General features: G+C 40.1%; 2 protein-coding genes across 3 annotated transcripts; one reads left to right on the forward strand and one right to left on the reverse strand.

Moving 5' to 3' along the window:
• Nucleotides 1-14267: 14267 nt before the first annotated feature.
• On the forward strand, nt 14268-15168 carry FLA11 (FASCICLIN-like arabinogalactan-protein 11). Its single transcript, XM_022043741.2, has one exon. It carries the CDS (start codon nt 14320-14322, stop codon nt 15049-15051), a length of 732 nt encoding a protein of 243 aa, XP_021899433.1. The 5' UTR covers nt 14268-14319; the 3' UTR covers nt 15052-15168.
• A 538-nt stretch (nt 15169-15706) lies between these two features.
• P58IPK (DnaJ P58IPK-like protein) lies at nt 15707-21043 on the reverse strand. Of its 2 annotated transcripts, XM_022043748.2 has the most exons (9): nt 20749-21043; nt 19672-19837; nt 18758-18959; nt 18500-18660; nt 18293-18386; nt 17842-18054; nt 17598-17678; nt 16388-16606; nt 15707-16273 (listed from the first exon to the last, which is right to left on the reverse strand). In XM_022043748.2, the coding sequence occupies exons 1-9, from the start codon at nt 20876-20878 to the stop codon at nt 16067-16069; spliced, it is 1473 nt and encodes a 490-aa protein (XP_021899440.1). In that variant the 5' UTR covers nt 20879-21043; the 3' UTR covers nt 15707-16066. The 2 variants fall into 2 exon arrangements, with proteins under 2 accessions (XP_021899440.1, XP_021899441.1); XM_022043749.2 differs by lacking the exon at nt 20749-21043 and having other exon boundaries at nt 18758-18979; nt 19672-19812.
• Nucleotides 21044-21149: the final 106 nt, after the last annotated feature.

Genomic DNA, 21149 nt, shown 5'->3' on the forward strand with positions numbered 1-21149 from the left:
GAAGACGAACCAGAGGCCGACCGCCGCCACCCGCCGCCGCTCGCCGCCGCACCGGGGAAATTTCCGACCGCCGATCGAGGTAAATTTCATACCCCCGACTCGTTTTTCCCCACTGATTCCTCCTATGGCCAAATCGAAACCGAAATCCCGGCCAAACGGCCGGAATACGCGGCCGAAGCCCAGCGGCGCCGCCGCGCCCCCTCTCGGTTTTTGCCTCCGACGAGGCCCTTCCCGGCCTCCGTTCGATGCAATTTTTATATCACCGTGATCACCATTCTTTTCTCTACAGGTTGACCGGAGCCGAATCACCAAAACACGAACCTCGCCGGAGAGCCGCTGCACCCGAGAGCGCCGCCGCCGGTAAGCTCCGTTTTTCCGTGATTTTTTGGCCCCCCGAGGGCCCTAAGGTTCTTTTCTGACAAGGACCAATGCGAGTGTGGCCGAATTCGGCCGAAAACGGCCGAAAACAGCCAACCCGAGGCGACTCGCCGCCGCCAGCGGCGGCGCCGTCGCCGGAGCACGGCGGAGCCGCCGTGCCGGAGTTGCGATTTGGGCCGAAAGAGGCCCTGGGCCTAATTTGGAATTTTTTTTGGAACACGTGCAGGTACTGTTAGTGTGTTTCAGTTCCCCGAGAAAAAATTCAGGGAAAATTAGGGACAGCCTGCAGGCGCACTGTGAATCGTATTCGGATCTCGAAAACAAGTAAGGACCCCTCACCCTATTTCCTATCACGGTATTAAAGTTCAAAATGATAAAACGGTATTTCTTGAATTAACGCATGTGTGAAATTGCTTAAGGTTGCTAATGGAGCCCGAGTCTAGTGTGATTGATGATTTACTGTTATTTGGTCTGTTTTACACTGTTTTACAGCTTTAAATGCATTATGGGGTTTGATGTGTTCATTTTACAGATTTGTGTGCATATACTACGTTTTTTATTAATTATGGGTTGAATGACTGAAAAAACTGATATTGTATGTTGTCTGTTGGTATGAATTACGATTTGCTTGTTTAAATGTGAATTGATGATGTTGATTGAGGAAAAGGAAAATGAAAGATTGTATAGACTGATAATTGTATTATGGGGGTCAGCCTGACTAGATATCCTGGGAGATGGTGGACGGACCGGGTCCGTAGGGAACCCTACCGGGATTGTGGTCTCACATGCCGGACGGGGTATGGAGATCTTATGGTTTTGGCGCCCATACCGGACGGGGTATGGGGACGGCCCGTTTCACCCTCATACCGGACGGGGTATTGAGGTTTATGGTTTTGGCGCCCATACCGGACGGGGTATGGGGACGGCCCGTTTCACCCTCATACCGGACGGGGTATTGAGGTTTATGGTTTTGGCGCCCATACCGGACGGGGTATGAGGACGGCCCGTTTCACCCTCATACCGGACGGGGTATTGAGGTTCATGGTTTTGGCGCCCATACCGGACGGGGTATGGGGACGGCCCTGGAAACTGATTATGAATGTTAAAGGTTAACGGGTAGCGGAACCCCTATGGACCCCCACGGATACTAGTAGGCTGGTAAATGAGAAAAAGGGATATGTTGTACAATGATTGAATTACAAGAGGCGTGATAAGTGTTATGTTTTACAGCTTAGATTATTAAATGATTATGATGATGTTATTGTTTTTCTCATATTGTTTTCATAAATTCCACCAAGGTAAGTGGATGGTAAAGGTTTTCATGTTAATAAACGAGTTTATTGTAAATTGTGCTCCATTGGTCTTTTTGTGGTTTTCTACCCACCTTTATTTCCGTGACGGTGAGATATCGTGATGTTCTTACTGGGCTGGTGTAGCTCACTCCTTATTTAACCATTTCAGATCAGGAAGACATGGTTCCCGAGCCCGTTCCGCAGGAGGACGACGAAGGGGATACCTAGAGACTCTGTAGTCATACTCATAGTCTTATTTTCGAGTTCCTCTCTTAGTTAGTTTAATCTTTTATATTTTAAGTACGTTTTTGGTTTTTCGTGTAAGGGATGTTAACTAAAATTTTGATCTCGCTTCCGCATTCGATATATTTAAATACTCATTTCTTTTTAATATTTCCGGGGTCGTTACAGTTGGTATCAGAGCCGCATTTCCTCGGACCCATCCCTTACACAATAGTGCCTTAGAGTAATACTCATCGATATATCGTTACTCAATCATTACTTGTGAAGACGAGTACACGGGAATGAGGAGAGGAAGGCCCCCACTAAACCAAGCGGCCCAAGATAATTCGCTTCGGGAGGATTTAGACAGACTATTTGAGATGGTGGAGGCTCTCGTAACTGCCCAGCAAAGGCAAGAGGAGAGAAGGGAGTTACCCGGACCTCCTCCGCTAGCGCAGGTTGAGCCCCCGCTACAGTAGGCTGATCTCGAGCCACCCCGGCAGGAGCCTGTTCCTCCACAGTACCACCCGGCGCCACAGCCGCGGTACGACCCTGTACCACAGCCACGGTACCAGCAGGCGTCGCCACAGCACATTCCAGTACCCCCACCACATCAGCAGGTGCCACCACAGGGTCCCCCAGTTAACCCTCAGCCGGCCCAAGTTCCTCTACCTCGGGACCCCGCTACTTCCTTGATCGACCCCGGCTTCATAGAGAGGTACAGAAGACTGAACCCTTCTACTTTTGCAGGGGGATCCTCTTTTGAAGAGGCCCAATACTAGCTGGCAGAGACTGAAAGAGCTTTCGAGACCTTGGGAGTAGTTCCTGAGCAGAGGGCTGCCATTGCCTCCTACATGCTAGTAGGGGAGACATTGCTAGGAGAGGTTGTCTACAGGGCATGTGTCGTGGAGATAGCAGATAGGAAATTGAGGGTAGACCTGATAGGGTTAGACACATGGGATTTTGATGTAATCCTAGGAATGGATTGGCTAGCGGTGTATCACGCCACTATAGATTGCTTTAACAAAAAGATTGTATTTAATCCTCCCAACGAGGAGCCATTTACAAGTTAATAAAATTATTCGGTACTGATTTTCCCTAATGACAAATTCTTTTCTTCTTAATTCCCAGTGCCTTAATATTGTATTTTCCCTAACTAGGTAAACCCAAGAAAGAAGTTTGTATCCAAGAGATTCCAGTAGTCCGAGACTTTCTAGACGTATTTCCGGATGAACTGCCCGGTCTACCAGGGGACAGAGAGGTCGAGTTCACCATAGACTTACAGCCAGGAACCCAGCCCATCTCGGTAGCTCCTTACCAAATGAGCCGCATCGAGATGGAAGAGCTAAGGAAACAAATCACTGAGCTACAAAACAGTGGCTTCATTAGACACAGCATTTCCCCATGGGGTGCCGGGGTTACTTTTGCAAAAAAAAGGGGATGGAACGTTGAGACTGTGTATTGATTATAGAAGGATAAACAAGGTAACAATTAAAAAAAAACAAGTACCCTCTTCCCCGGATTGATGACCTTTTCGATCAGTTGCAGGGTGCACAGGTCTTTTCTAAAATAGATCTACGATCAGGTTACCATCAGGTAAAAGTGAGAGCAGAAGACATCCCCAAGACGGCATTCCGAACCAGGTACGGACACTATGAGTTCCTGGTTATGCCGTTTGGGCTAACCAACGCCCCGGCCATCTTTTTGGATCTAATGAACAGAATCTTCAGAGAGTTTTTGGATAAATTTGTCATCGTGTTCATCGATGATATCTTAGTCTACTCAAAAAGTAGAGAAGAACATGCTCATCATCTTGCCCAAGTCCTCCAGGTACTCAGGGAAAAGAAGTTGTATGCAAAGTTGAGCAAGTGTGGATTTTGGCTCGAGCAAACCGCCTTCCTAGGACATGTTATATCGAAGGAAGGGGTGTCGGTGAACCCCGAAAAGGTTGAAGCGGTACTTGGTTGGGAAAGGCTGACAACAGTTAAGGAAAATCGCAGTTTCCTAGGGATGGTGGGTTATTACCGCCGGTTTGTCGAAGGGTTCTCCAGTCTAGCGGCCCCTCTAACCCGACTCACAAAGAAGAATGCAAAGTTTGATTGGAATGAGAACTGCGAAAGGAGTTTTTCAGAATTGAAGAAGCGACTGACTACTGCACCCGTGCTGGCTCTACCGAGTGGATCAGGAGGGTATACAGTTTATAGTGATGCCTCCTATCTGGGCCTGGGTTGTGTCCTGATGCAGCATGGAAAGGTTATAGCATATGGGTCTAGACAGCTAAAGAATCATGAGAAGAACTATCCTACCCATGACTTGGAGCTTGCCGCAATCATACACGCCTTGAAAAATCTGGCGCCATTATTTGTATGGAGAGACCTTTCAGATCTACACCGATCATAAGAGTTTGAAGCACATCTTCACTCAGAAGGATCTCAACATGCGTCAGAGAAGGTGGATGGAACTCCTCAAGGACTATGATTGTGACATCCTATACCATCCAGGTAAGGGCAACGTAGTAGCCGATGCCCTCAGTAGGAAGAGTGCAGGCACCCTAGCCCATCTGATGGTTTCGGAATGCAGGTCCATTGGGGCTACGCAGCAGGTTCGACTGCAAGATCTGAAGAGGGCCACATGTTTGAGCCACCTAGCAGTCCAACCCGAGTTAATCCAAAGAATAAAGGAAGCCCAGTCAGTCGACCCCGCCCTAGTAAACCGCAAGAAGGATGCAGAACAAGGAGTAAACTCAGAATTTCAGATCTCTGCCGACGGATTGATTCGTTTCAAGGACAGAATGTGTGTCCCAGACGACAATGAATTAAAAAGAGACATCATGACAGAGTCCCATAGTTCAAGGTTCGCCATGCATCCAGGAAGTACAAAAATGTACCAAACTATGCGACCCCGATTCTGGTGGAATGGGATGAAGAGAGATATAGCCGACTTTGTATCTAAGTGCTTGGTATGTCAGCAGGTCAAGGCAGAACATCAACGCCCAGGGGGGTTGCTTCAGCCTTTGCCGATTCCAGAATGGAAGTGGGAACACATCACTATGGACTTCGTATCGGGACTACCCAAGGCACGATCGGGACACGATGCCATATGGGTAATTGTTGATCGACTCACTAAGTCTTCCCACTTCCTGGCCATCAGAATGACTGATTCGTTGGACAAGTTGGCAAGAATGTATGTCCGGGAAATAGTCAGACTGCATGGGGTCCCAGTAACAGTGGTGTCCGACAGGGATCCCAGATTCACTTCTCGGTTCTGGAATAGTTTCCAGCAAGCTATGGGAACAAAGCTGTCCCTTAGTACTGCCTTCCACCCCCAAACCGATGGACAATCAGAGAGGACAATCCGTACACTGGAGGATATGCTCCGAGCTTGTGTCCTTGACTCCGGAGGCCATTGGGACGACCACCTACCCCTGATAGAGTTTGCCTACAACAACAGTTACCAAGCAAGCATCGGCATGGCCCCATACGAGGCGCTATACGGGCGTCCGTGCAGGTCACCGATTTGTTGGGAGGAAGTGGGCGATAGAAGATTGTTTGGCCCGGATTTGGTGGAAGAAACCACGTCCAAGATAGTTAAGATCAAGAAGAACATCCAGACAGCTCAGAGTAGGCAAAAGAGCTATGCTGATACCCGGAGGAGAGACCTGGCCTTTGAGAAAGGTGACCGTGTGTTTCTTAAAGTCACCCCCTTCAAGGGAATTAGTAGGTTCGGCAGAAGGGGAAAATTAAACCCCAGATACATTGGACCCTTTGAAATCTTAGACAAGATTGGTACCACTGCCTACAGACTTGCACTGCCCCCTGAGCTCTCCCGGGTTCACAATGTGTTTCATGTATCCATGCTGCGCAAGTACAATCCGGACCCTTCTCATGTCGTGGCTCATGAACCGCTTTCACTCCGAGAGGACTTGTCTTATGAAGAAGTACCGGTCAGTATCACAGACCGAGAAAGCAGAATACTCCGTAACCGGGAAATATCATTTGTAAAAGTCTTGTGGCAGAACCACACACCTAGGGAGGCGACTTGGGAGCTGGAATCAGAATTTAGGGCCCAATATCCTCATCTGTTTGATCAAGAGTAATGAGGCAAATTTGGGGACCAAATTTCTTTATGGGGGGGAGAGTTGTAGCACCCGGAAAGGAGGAGGAAAAAAAAAAAAAAAAAAAAAAAAAAAAAAAAAAAAAAAAAAAAAAAGGGGGGGGGGCCACGTCAGCAGCCGCGTCAGCAGCCACGTCAGCAGTCCCGGCCAACCAGGGCCTGACACGTGGCAAGATCGCGTCACTCCGAAAGGAGCCACGTTGGCGATCCGCGTGGGTGCGATCCGACGGCCCAGATCAATCACGCGATCGGACGGCCCAGATTCAATCGCACGGACGGCCCAGATTCAATCAAAAACGAACGGCCCAGATTAAAACAAAATGAACGGCTGTGATCAAAAGGCAAGGGGTTATAAATAGAACCCCCACACCAGACCACAAACCCTAGCCGCCAGCCGCTCGCCGGAGAAGACGAACCAGAGGCCGACCGCCGCCACCCGCCGCCGCTCGCCGCCGCACCGGGGAAATTTCCGACCGCCGATCGAGGTAAATTTCATACCCCCGACTCGTTTTTCCCCACTGATTCCTCCTATGGCCAAATCGAAACCGAAATCCCGGCCAAACGGCCGGAATACGCGGCCGAAGCCCAGCGGCGCCGCCGCGCCCCCTCTCGGTTTTTGCCTCCGACGAGGCCCTTCCCGGCCTCCGTTCGATGCAATTTTTATATCACCGTGATCACCATTCTTTTCTCTACAGGTTGACCGGAGCCGAATCACCAAAACACGAACCTCGCCGGAGAGCCGCTGCACCCGAGAGCGCCGCCGCCGGTAAGCTCCGTTTTTCCGTGATTTTTTGGCCCCCCGAGGGCCCTAAGGTTCTTTTCTGACAAGGACCAATGCGAGTGTGGCCGAATTCGGCCGAAAACGGCCGAAAACAGCCAACCCGAGGCGACTCGCCGCCGCCAGCGGCGGCGCCGTCGCCGGAGCACGGCGGAGCCGCCGTGCCGGAGTTGCGATTTGGGCCGAAAGAGGCCCTGGGCCTAATTTGGAATTTTTTTTGGAACACGTGCAGGTACTGTTAGTGTGTTTCAGTTCCCCGAGAAAAAATTCAGGGAAAATTAGGGACAGCCTGCAGGCGCACTGTGAATCGTATTCGGATCTCGAAAACAAGTAAGGACCCCTCACCCTATTTCCTATCACGGTATTAAAGTTCAAAATGATAAAACGGTATTTCTTGAATTAACGCATGTGTGAAATTGCTTAAGGTTGCTAATGGAGCCCGAGTCTAGTGTGATTGATGATTTACTGTTATTTGGTCTGTTTTACACTGTTTTACAGCTTTAAATGCATTATGGGGTTTGATGTGTTCATTTTACAGATTTGTGTGCATATACTACGTTTTTTATTAATTATGGGTTGAATGACTGAAAAAACTGATATTGTATGTTGTCTGTTGGTATGAATTACGATTTGCTTGTTTAAATGTGAATTGATGATGTTGATTGAGGAAAAGGAAAATGAAAGATTGTATAGACTGATAATTGTATTATGGGGGTCAGCCTGACTAGATATCCTGGGAGATGGTGGACGGACCGGGTCCGTAGGGAACCCTACCGGGATTGTGGTCTCACATGCCGGACGGGGTATGGAGATCTTATGGTTTTGGCGCCCATACCGGACGGGGTATGGGGACGGCCCGTTTCACCCTCATACCGGACGGGGTATTGAGGTTTATGGTTTTGGCGCCCATACCGGACGGGGTATGGGGACGGCCCGTTTCACCCTCATACCGGACGGGGTATTGAGGTTTATGGTTTTGGCGCCCATACCGGACGGGGTATGAGGACGGCCCGTTTCACCCTCATACCGGACGGGGTATTGAGGTTCATGGTTTTGGCGCCCATACCGGACGGGGTATGGGGACGGCCCTGGAAACTGATTATGAATGTTAAAGGTTAACGGGTAGCGGAACCCCTATGGACCCCCACGGATACTAGTAGGCTGGTAAATGAGAAAAAGGGATATGTTGTACAATGATTGAATTACAAGAGGCGTGATAAGTGTTATGTTTTACAGCTTAGATTATTAAATGATTATGATGATGTTATTGTTTTTCTCATATTGTTTTCATAAATTCCACCAAGGTAAGTGGATGGTAAAGGTTTTCATGTTAATAAACGAGTTTATTGTAAATTGTGCTCCATTGGTCTTTTTGTGGTTTTCTACCCACCTTTATTTCCGTGACGGTGAGATATCGTGATGTTCTTACTGGGCTGGTGTAGCTCACTCCTTATTTAACCATTTCAGATCAGGAAGACATGGTTCCCGAGCCCGTTCCGCAGGAGGACGACGAAGGGGATACCTAGAGACTCTGTAGTCATACTCATAGTCTTATTTTCGAGTTCCTCTCTTAGTTAGTTTAATCTTTTATATTTTAAGTACGTTTTTGGTTTTTCGTGTAAGGGATGTTAACTAAAATTTTGATCTCGCTTCCGCATTCGATATATTTAAATACTCATTTCTTTTTAATATTTCCGGGGTCGTTACATGTCCAGCTAGAGGTAACCACCCGCAGGATAAAGGATTCCCAAACCAAGAAAGAATCTTGCGGGAAGGAGAAATCCATCAGTGAGAAGGAATCCCGTGAGAAGGAGTAACCCATCGATGAGAAGAATTCTTATGGGAAAGAGGAATCCCTGACATGAAGGATTCCCGTAGGAATGAGGAATCCTTATTTCACAAGGCAAAATCGCGACTCCAACTTCAACAAAGATTTATTTTTTGGCCCAAATTGGTTTCATAAACCGGCCTGACATCAAGAAAGGCTCAAAATTGTTCAAGAAAATGGGCCTGAGGTACACTTGGGGACCCGCAGGCTTAAGAGATTGTATAGCAAGGAAAAAGGCCAAGCCTTGTCCCTAAGAAAGACAAATTTTGGCTAACACATTCGTAAGGTCCTCATGGCATGCTCCACACATGTTGTCATGTGTGTTTCACACAATTGGCCGATAAGGATAAAGACGGGAGAGTCCTGCCTGAGTAGGAACCTTTCCCCCATGAGGTGTCCAACTCCTAAACTGTTTCTTCCTTTGAATTTATTCAAAAATCACATTTCAAGAGAAGGAAAACATGTGTCTAAGAGGAAGAAACCTAGAAGAAATCCAAGAACCACATCTTAAGAGGAAAAGAACTTGCGGGAAGAGTTCAAGAGGTAAAAGAATTCCTACTTGCACCCTCTAATATGAGAAGAATTCCTACCTTTTCTCCTTTTTGTTTATGATTTCTCTAATGAATTTGAGTTACTCTTAGATTGATCTTGCTACCTATTAAGAAGTCTACATGATTTAAGTATTTTATTTTAAGAAGGATACAAGAATTATCAAGAAAGAAATGATCTTTATCAAAGAAGAACGATCAAGAAGGATTCTTTTTTAATAAAATTTTTATCTAAACCATAGAGGAGTTTTAATTTTCTTCAACAAGGATACTTCAAGAAAATTAATTATTTAATTCGAGAACATTACTCCAAGAAGGAATCATCTTGATTATAATTAATTAATTAATTAATCAATTAATCAAAGTCCTAATCTAAAGAGTTTAAGAAAGACAAGTTCGGCAAGAAGAGTTCAAGTTATCCAAGAGAGAAGAGTTTTATTTTCATTAAAGTTTTCTTATTTTATCATTATTTTGTAATTTTAGATTAAGTTAAATTAAGAGTTTTAATTGGAATTTTTATTTTTGAGTTTTATTTGGGTTGTATTTAGTTTAAGAATTTTATTAGAATTCTAGAGTTTGATATTCTTTAGAATAAATTTGGTGAAAGTTTACATAAAAGCTTCCCCTTAGTTTGTAATTAAGTTCACTTTTTGAGATTAATGAAAATTATTCAAGTTACTTTAGCACTGGCTATTTTGATTACTCCGAGAGATTCTTCAAGCATCTTGTTGAGTGAATGATTGATTCTACTTATCAAGATATTTTTCTTATGGCATTTTATCAATCTATCTTTGAGTTGACTTAACTTATTAAGATTAATTTTTATGACATTTAATCAATTCAATCTTCATGCTAATTATCTTGGTTGAGATTCACATGTTAAATGTAGATCAAGTAAGGAGGGTTTGTCGAGAGTTTTAGTATTCTGAATATTAACGTATATGTAAGGTTTTTTATTACGTTATCTGATCCTAAGTTCTACATCACATACTAGATGGAATATGGCAATGCCGAGTGGTACTCATATTAGACGAGGTATGAGGATGCTCATGTGCACTATTAAGTATTTAGTGATAAGTGTTTAATATCCATGTGGTAGAGGGGACCCTTAGTGCTCTCAATGATACCGATAAAAAGGCTATCACATGATGAAATTCTGTAATAAGTAAATGAAAATATAATTGACAATGTAAATGAAAATGCAATTGAAAATAAAAGTGTATCTTAAAAGTAATAAGTGAATTGTGACATCCCCAATACTAATTATAACATAAAGATGTCAGATATCAATACAAAATACGAGTGCATTAAATAGAATATATGCAGTAAAAATTTTTACAAAACAAAATTTCTTACAAAATATATAAGTTCCCAATTATAAATACAACTGAGGGCAGAAGTGCCAATAAAATACAAAATACAAAATAACCAAATACAGAAGATAGTCACTTTTATTATTATGTAAATGGACTCATCAGAGTGCGGAATAAGATATGCACTCGTCAACAGTCTATGATCCACGGGATCCAGGAAAGCTTCAAGGGGTAACTCATACAACTCATCGCGAACATCCTCTTCGACGTCATCTGGGAGGGCCCAACATAGAAAAGATGAGTTCTATGAAACTCAGTAAGGCATATAGTATTAAATTGATATAACTAAGAAATTTTATAAAATTAAAAGTGTTTAAGAAAATACATTTTTTTACTTACAATTTTTCAACAATCCATTGATGTAAGAAGATGTTTCATATCAAGATCATCAAATAACATAAAGTAATTCATCAAGTGAGAAAATCAAACAAATTAAGTCTTTTACCATAATTCGCGCGAAGCTCGTTATGATTTTTTATCTAATAGCTAATAGAGACTCCCAACTACCACTATAGTGACACTAACGGCAACTTATGGTTTGCTCAACCACAATAGATTTGTGGCTCACCACATCATAACTGATTTGCGGCTCGCCATACCATAGCTGATTTGTAGCTCGCTACACCATAGCACGATCTATAATCACGACCGTGTCAACCACTGTGTTCCTAAAGAATATGACCACGATCGTACTTCGCCATAGTGGTCCTAAGATATCGTACGCGCTTTCGCACCATCATCCACAGGGAATGGTCATCTCATATCTTTTAGGACAGTGTAGGGACAATAGAAGTAGATAAAATAGTCTAACAGATTAATTCATATTTCATATATCCATTCATATCTTTCACGCTATGTCAACAATTTCATGTAATCTCTTCTTGTATCGATTGCATTTCAACTTCGTTCATGAACTAACAAACTAATTTTTACATGATGCATGTATAATTAAAACAATTATCATAATTAATAACTCATCACATCCTCAAAATCAAGCTACAATAATGCAATAAAATTAACATTCATTTTTTTAAAAATCACACCACAATCATGTAATAAAATCAACATTTATTTCATTATGTTTCTAAAAATACATCTTAAAATATGCAAAAAAATATTGAATTCCTTATCAATACTGACGACTCTTTGTAAGCTAATCCCCCAACGTCACTTCAAATTTTCTCCTTTCTCTCTTTAACTTTCTCTCTCTAAAATTTCGGTATATGAGGGTGAAAATGGTTGAGGAAGAGTGGTGGAGGAGGTCTCTATTTATAAAGGAAAAGAATCATTAGATTGGCGACAAGTATCGCAAATTTGTCAGGATAGAGAAAATGATGACATCATTAATGTCAATAAATTAAGAAGAGGCACAACTCCCAAGGCAATAGCGGCGGCAGCAGCGGCGAGGTGCTCGAGGCGGCAGTGTCGACGCGAGGTTGCAATGACATCGACGTAGGGCAACAGTGATGGTAGCGTAGGGCAGCGATGACGGCGGCATAGGGTGGCAGTGACGGCAGCGCGGGGCTCGAGATGCTGTACGAGGTCTAAGACTGTCATGCGCAGCAGGCTAGGCCTGGCGCGCGGGCAACTAGTCTGTGCGCCCGGGCAGCGCGTTGACTTGCACTGCAGGCTAAGCATGCACAGTCACGTCGCACAAGGACATAGAGCCGCGTACCCAATATGATAGGCCTGAGCACGGGATTCGTGCACATAAAGCGTGCACTAGGCCACGCGCACCTAACGAAAGCTACACACATGTGCGTGGGCACGCGGCGCACGGGCATGCGGGTTGGGCTTTTCCCGTGACAAAGTTTTCCAAATTTTCTTTTCTCCTCTCTTTTAATTTGAAATCTTCAAAAATTTGTAAAATAAGACAAAAATAAATAACACAATAATAATAAAATAAATTTCAATAAATTAACAAAAAACAACATAAATTTAAAATAAAATAAAACGAAAAAATATTATATCACAAAAATTTAATGACCAAAGACCCAAATAAAATGGAGTCTTAATACCACATGAAACACAAAGGTGTGGTGTGTCACATGGATACTGCAAAGTGAAAGTGAAAGTGTAAGTGTTATTCGTATGTGCAATAAAAGTGATACATTAATGAAATATAATATGTGAAGATATAAAAATTGATAGAATGACATTGTAAAAATAAGAGAAAGATAAGTTTTCTATCAATGTATTTTAGTTAAAAAAAAAAAAAAAGACATTAACATATATAAATATCTAATGAGCAAAAAGGGAATGTAATTAACTTTATATAAAATTTTTCGAAAATAAGTTATTATTGAATGATATGAATCAAACCAATATACTTCTTATTTCTAAATGCAAAAGCATACATGTGATCAAGCAATTCAAACATGGTAAAATAGTTTTTGAAATTTTTATTTCTAGACAGCTTGTTAAACATTCACGCTCATTAGCTCTTACTTCATAAGATAATCTTATAATTTTTTGTAAACTTGAAGAGGATTAAATAAAAATCGTACTAAATTATTGGGATATATATAATAGATGATCAAGTCAATTATTAAAAAAAAAAAATTAGTTTTATGTATGGTTCATTGCAAATGTGGATAAAAGTACAAGAAGAAAAGTTAAATATTTATTTTTGGTTAAATTTAAGAAAAAAAAATGTTTTCTACAACTGAATTTAGTAAAAGTAAAGTTAACGGATGAGAAATAAAATTTTATTATATTTAAAAAAATCTTTTATTATTAAGTGAGTATTAGATTTTATTATAAGATAACAAAATTTATCTTTAATAGCTCAAAAATTTGTTTAAGATGTATTTTTATTTATTTTTTTAATAAAAAATCAAAGAAAGAAACCAATACTGTCCCACCTACAATAAGATAATAAGAGAGAGAGAGAGAGAAAAATCACTACAATCATTTTCAACCAACTCCCATATCTTCTTTGGAGTCAAGTAGAAGTAAAACTTATTATTCCTCATTTCTAACTAAATACATATTGAAGGTTTTTGCTGCTCTCCAAAGCGATTAAATCACTCTCTTTCTGTCCCCATTTACCTGCCTTTCTTAAAAACTTAGTAACCATAACATTATTTTGATGTTCTCTTGCTAACTGAAATTCCCACTTCACTTACTCAAATTTCCACTTTTTTTCACATTATTTAATTATTATTACTCAAACCCACTTTTTTTTTTTTTTAATAAAAAATTATATAAACTCATAGTAAGATATATACTACTAATGGAAGTGTATATTTTCTTTATTATTACTCAAACCTAACTTTTTTAATTTTTATATAAATTTATAGTAAAATATATATTACGGATAGAAGTATATATTTTCTTATTTAAATTAAAATTTAGATCGATAAAATATGATAGAACTGAAAAATCAAGTTCGTTTAAACATGATTTTCTATTTGGACTAATCCAAATTATGTAAAATCAATTAATAAGAATTTGAAAAAAAAAATCTGAAAAACTTTATTAATTTTTTAAATATCAAATTTTTATAAAAAAAATCAGTATATTTTAATTTAATTTATAAAAAAAATCCAATTTAAAGTGAACAATCTTGGTTAGTAGAGTTAAACTTGCTAAGTGTTACTTTATGAGATAATAAATAATAATAATAATAATAATAGGAATAATATCAATAATAGTAATAATAATATAAAATTATTTATTAAAAAGAAAAAAAATATTTATTATATATATATATATATTCCCTTTCTTGGCCTTTCCTCTCACGCGTTTCCCTCTGCTATTCTTACAGAATAACAGAGAATAAGTAATGGCAAGGCAATTTCTAGCTTTGATCGTCGTCTTTTTCTTCCTCCATTGGTGGGAAACAAATGCTCAAGCTCCGGCACCGCCGTCTGGTCCAACAAACATCAGTGCGATTCTTGAGAAAGCTGGTCAGTTCACCACCTTCAATCGTCTGTTGGGTAGCACACAAGTGGCTAACCAAATCAACACACAGCTCAACAACTCCAACCAGGGACTCACCATCTTCGCACCTACAGACAACGCTTTCAATAACCTAAAAGCCGGAACCCTAAACTCCCTTTCCGATCAACAGAAGGTCCAGTTGGTTCAGTTCCATATTCTCCCTACTTTCCTCTCCGTGTCGCAGTTTCAAACCGTCAGCAACCCTCTTCGCACGCAGGCTGGAAACAGTAACGGTGGCCAGTTTCTGCTCAATGTTACAACTTCGGGGAATCAAGTGAATTTGACGACGGGTGTTGTTGATGCAATGGTGGCTAACACAGTGTATACTGATAAGCAGTTGGCTGTTTATCAGGTGGACCAGGTGCTGCTTCCTTTGGATCTTTTTGGGTTGTCATCGTCGCCGGCGCCGGCGCCATCGCAACTGGAGAAGACTGTTCCGGTTTCAGCTCCGAAAGGGTCTTCGTCGGCTGGCGCATCTGTTGATTCGTCTATTGCAGCGAGCTTAAACTGCAATGTATTGGCGATGGCGTCCACTGGGATTGCAATTTTGGCAGCGGCATCTTTTTGGCTATGATTTATTTAAAAAAAAAAAAAACTTTGCTTGTGTATGATGAGTGGTTTAATTCTGTGTTCAATCGCTATTCTTTTCAATAAATTCCCTTTATATTGTTAATGAAATCATTTTTGTTTATTTGGTAAATGGAAATATTTACATTTATTCTTTAAAATATATTAACATATCAAACAAAATCCCCTTATAATAAAAAGACCAAAGATTTGAAACTATCTTTTCTTTAAAATGTCAAAACAGTTAGCCTCATTAATCCCCCCAAAAGTCTTCCTATTCCTCTCTTTCCGAACAATCCAAAAGATAGTGAACAATATAAAGTCCACGTGTTTTCTCCCGCCTCCGATACCCTTCCATGCTAAATTTCTTCTCTCACCGAACCTGCCGTCACCCAACTCACAGAACTTGTAAACCACCAGACAACGCAGTAACACATGCTTACAAGTCTCCTCATCCTTCTTGCACAGAAAACAGATGTTAACCAAATAGAATCTATAAATATGATTAATCATCTTAAATCGGCCAAAAACTATAAACACCAATCATATTTTTAGTTTTTAAATTCATTTAAACTTCTAAATCACCTAATAATTTTATAAAATCATAACATTTTGAAAGATTAAATGAGAATTCAAATAATTAACCCCTTCAAAAGCCAAAGTTTAGTTCCTCATGAATAGAAAACATGCTTGTATGATTCAAAAGAAAGAATTAGGTATGTTAATGAAGTACATAACGTGTGCTTATGTCCCCTGTAAACCTACGGATACATGAAGTAAAAAAAACACAAAACCCACTAAACTAAAGCCTCATCAATCTCCTTTGGTTAATTGCTAAAATTTCCAAAATTAAATTATACAAATGGAGCAAAACTTTGTGAAGGGCAGAAAACCTATTGTGATGATCTAATGTATATAACCACCGGTACTTTGTCAGCATCAGTCTTTTTTTTTTTTCTTTGTTCTGTATTCAACAAAACTTCAGTTTTGTAAGTTTTTCTTTCAACCAATAACCACCAAAATCAGAAATGGAAACCTCCGAAGCCACCAGGAAAGCCTCCTTCAAATCCGCCAAAGCCACCAGCACCACCTGGAAAGCCACCTTCAAAATGGAAGGTAAATTGTTGTCCCCCGCCACCAAAAGGGTTGAAGCCACCACCTCCCATGCCCATGTCTTCGATATCTTCCCCTCTGTCATATCTTGTTCGCTTGTCTTCATCTCCAAGAACCTGTCAAGTACCAACATGGATATTATTTCACAACAATCTAATATAGTTTTCTTTAGGTGCCTCTTCTTTTCAGGCAGAATTAGGGAGGAGGAAATTGAAACTAACGAATCAGACCTCATAGGCAGCAGCAATTTCTCGGAATTTGGCTTCTGCTTCTTCTCTATTATCAACGTTCTTATCCGGGTGCCATTGCAGAGCAAGCTTCTTGTAGGCACGTTTGATTTCAGATATAGATGCAGTCTTGGAAACTCCCAAAATCTTATACCAGTCCTTTCGCTTACTCATCTTCAGTGCTTTCTCAGCTCTCATTAATGTTTCCCGGATATTCATATCCTAAAATATTAGGAATTGAAAAAATTATGACCTTTCAAATCCACATGACCCAAAAGAAGGCATTCAAAGCAATTCAGTCACTTTTTAAAATGCATGTACATTTTCAAGTTGGAAAACACACTTCCGCCGGTCTGTTATTTGTACTTTTCTGTTACTAAGTAGTATTCCATTCATCAATGTATCCTGTCTCTGCTCATTCCGGCTGAGAATGTAGTCTTGTGGCTTAAATATTTCTTAGTTATAAGCACTTTAAACAACAATCTAACTTATATGCATTTTACAGGGTATAGGTTTCCTCATAATCATACAGTTTGAACCCATAAGTATACACTGTGATGTCAATTGTTAAATTTCTCATGAATGTTAGTAATCCTATAAACTAAATTAACAAGGCAAAATCAACATGCTGTACAAAAGCAGCATGGGATCTAGATGTTAGCATGACAAGTTTAACCACAACATGTACATAATTTTGCTTTTCCAAATAATTTGCTTTTCCATATTCATTTGCTGATCTCCAGAGTAGACAAAAGGGTACATTTACATGTACAAAAGCATGCAAATTCACAAAGATAGTGTGTGCTGCATGCAAGATTGCTGTCCTGTCATGTTAGCTCACAGGCCAGCCTTCCCCGGCATATTGGCACAGTACAGCGACTACCATCTCAACTTCATGGAAAACTTTTATTTCATTCTCCTATAATGGTTCAAGTCTAGGAGAATGAAATACAAGTTTGCTAGTTCATACCCTATGATGGTTCAAGTCTAGGAGAATGAAAAACTTGTATTTCATTTTCCTAGAACAATAAGTACAAATCTATATGATCTGCTAGCATCACTGAATGAAAAAATTAATATCAGAGAGAATGCTGTAACATTTAAAGCTATGTGAGACATCACATCAACAAATTACAGACAGAGAAAATTCTAGCAGTTGGCAACAATGCTCTGGGAATACAAGAACCTTAAATATATAAAAATTTAGACTAACCTGAGGTGATCTCTGTGCTGCTGATTTCAAATCTTCCACAGCTCCTTCCCAGTCCTCTGTTAAGAGTTTTGCTTCACCCCTCTGCAAATGCAAAATGTAGGAGCATTTTGAGAAAACCATGCAGGATACATCCTTTTTTTTTTTTGAGATAAAACCATGCAGGATATAGCATTAGAGTAGTTTGTCACATATTTCATTTTGAACAGATCAAGAAAGAACAATTGGAATGGAAACAACAACAAACCTGAACTAGAGCTTCAATAAGCTCCTCATCAATGTTAAGTGCCTCAGTGCAACTGCTCAAAGCATCCTTTCCCCTGCCAAGCTTCACCAAGACCTTACATAATCCAAGGTGAAGATGTACATTATGTGCAACATGATCTGGATCCAATGCAATAGCTGCTTTGAAGTCCTCAACTGCAACACGTAGCTTACCCTTGTTTGCATTATCTTCTGCCTGCACAAAATGCAATATATTTTTCCTTTAGCAATCTGTATCACTTGGTAAATGATACGAAAATGACCCTCAGAAAAAGAAAAAAAATCATTAGAAAGCATAGGGAGAATGGCAAACCCCATCAACCTAGGCCCTTACCCAACATTTGAACTAGAAAGCAAATGAAAAGTAATAATAATGATAATAATAATAATAATAGCAATAGTAATCATCACCATCAGAAAACATAAAAGCTTACACTCTTGCTCTTCTTAAGTAAATTCTTCAATCCAAAATATGCTTTCTTCAGTTCACTGTGCTCTGGATCAAGGCGAAGACCTTTCTGGTAATGCCTGAAGAGAACATTTATTTTCATATACACTTGATTCTAGATGTAGCTCTATAGAAATAATTATAATAACCTGAGTTAGCATGGGGAGATTTTGGATATAACATAGACACAAACCTTTGAGCAACATCATGATCTGCTAAATAATAGTAAGCACGACCCCTGAGAAGTAATGCTTCTAAGTTATTCTCATCTTCCTTGAGAATGTAACCAGTCTCAGAGATTGCACTGGAGTAGTCTTTAGTTGCTAACAACAGCTTCACTTTGAGAAGCTTTGCCTACAACAAACATTGCACATAGAGTTAGCAGGCCTGCAAGATACTCAATATATGAAAGCCGGACTCCAGAAACAAACTGAAGAAAGAAAGGATGAACCTTCGAGCATGCTGGAGAAAAAACAAGAACAACTTTATCTACATATTCCAATGCTTTTGCAAACTCTCCTGATTCAAAGAGAGTTGAAGCTGTATCCAAAGCACTCTGGGCCTGAAGTAGTTGAGAAAGCTCCTTTTCCGCAGCTGAATTTCTAGGTTTTATCTCCAGAAACTTTTTGTATTCCTTCTCTGATTCCTCGTATCTATATAATTGTAAAAGAGCCTGAATTATATATTTCCAAATCAGAAACAAAGAGAGAGGGGGGAGAGGGGAAGGGAGTTGGGAACAGAGAGAGAGAGAGAGTTTGAATTAGTTGATTTGGGGAAAGGACAGAAAAAGATGTTAAGAAGACCTATCTAAGGTGAAGAATCAGCTTCAGAAGTTTAACAAAATTCTGTCCTCAATAACTCTGCCATGAATACATGCTTTGAAAGCACTGCACCAGCATGCTTTGTAGCCATGTGTTTTTTGACTATGTGAGACAGAAAATGATCACAAAACCGGAAGGATAAAAGATAAAATACGCAAGAACTGAAAAGAAGCTAGTGTTATAAACAATTAAAAATAATAATGAAGCAATAAAGATTTTGCGTAACAAATAAAGAGTTGTGACAGATAGTACATATTAATAGAACAGATGACTCACTTTCTAATGTGATAAAATAAATATAAAAAGGGGACCATAAAAAGGTAAATACAGCTAAGCAGTATTATATTGAGATTCCATGTATTCACATACACTCAAAAGAACTAAAACTAAATCGCAAACTTTCATTATCCAGTCTCCTATAACTTACAAAAGCTTGATGAATGTTACAACTGCCTATAAAGCTTTTAATTTAACTTGAATGAAACTTGTTAAAAGAGATACCATAATATAAAAGTAGTAATGCAAATATATGCTGAAGAAGTACCTGCATAATTGACGAAAAATAGATGCACGGCGGAAGTATGCTTCTGAAAGTGTTGGGTCCGCCTCTATAGCTGCATTGAGATCAGTAAGTGCCTCATTGTAACGCTTCACCTTCACAGTTTGTGAAACCTTTTCAAACAACTCAGCCACATTTCCAGGTGTTCCATCTACACATTGAAGTTACACAGACTTCTTAGCAACGAGGAAGCAGAGAAGAGTGCAGCTATGCCGATAGGTAACTTGCAGTGACACTTAATTACTAGATGAGAACTTCTTTAACTTGATGTCTTAATTTATAAAGAGGCACAAATTGCACTAGGCCTACATTTACCAGGAGACAAATTAATGTACAACTGTAGCATATTTAGTGTATTACTCTATGACAGAATCTATATGCCAATGAATGATTTCGCAGATTTCAGATTCATTGCTTTGGTGTGGTGATATTAGAGGCAGACAGAAGCTTACGATAACCTACAATAAAGAAAAAAATCTCTACTTCTATCTTATTGATTTAGGAAGGAACGCTGAATTGTCATCTATATAATGAAATTTATGCAATTCCCTAATTTGTAAAACAAAATACGGGCCTTTAGGATGCAGATTCTTCTCTGTTACGCAAATAACAATGTAGTAAACTACCAAGCAAACCTTCTTTTATAGAAGTATCTCCAAAGTTCCAAGAATTAAAATATCCTATTTTGAAACTCCAAAACAAAGTTCTGAACAAAAAGAAGACCCAAATTTCAGAAGCAACCCAATTTCTGAATAGAAGTTTGCTTTAAATAGATCGAATAACGAAAACCCTTTTTACTTTGAACAGGATGGAAAACGTTTCGACTTTGGAAGCTTTAAGGTATTGAATCCATGGAACCCCGAGAGCTAAACAACGAAAGCTAACTAGCATCTACCGAGGAGAATGCTTATTCAGCTTACAGATGAAAAAATAATGCGAAGTAACTACTACAAAACAGTGCACGGGCAACGAACTTAATTTATTGATCAAAACAGTCCGAAAAGATAATTAAACTTCGTGATTCGAATCAAGGTAAAAAGATCCAAGGGAATGCTGCATTACCCAAAGCATAGACGAGAGGTTGAAGAAGGAGAAATTGGCAAGCAAACACGAAATTAAGTATGAAAACAGTGTACATCAACCCTCTCCAAGCCACCGCATCCATGGCTGAGCAAAAACTGGCCAGATTCATCTTCACACTCTCTTGACTCTTGTCTCTATATGCGTAGATACACACCAATCACATATGCATATACAGAATTCTGAACGTACTGCAAACTTCGATTTGGAGATTGACAGAGAAGAGATCGATTATGGTGAAGCAAATTAATTTTTTTCTTTTTATGATTTTATAATTTTTGTTGAGAGACAGAGAACTAAGAGCATGTCATTACACGTTACGTCGACGAGTCGCTGGATTCCACGTGGACTCAGAGTGTTTTGCCCAAGACGAACACCCCAAA

This window comes from Carica papaya, chromosome 8 (genome assembly GCF_054855325.1).
Source record: "Carica papaya isolate Zhongbai chromosome 8, ASM5485532v1, whole genome shotgun sequence".
Classification (NCBI taxonomy): domain Eukaryota; kingdom Viridiplantae; phylum Streptophyta; class Magnoliopsida; order Brassicales; family Caricaceae; genus Carica; species Carica papaya.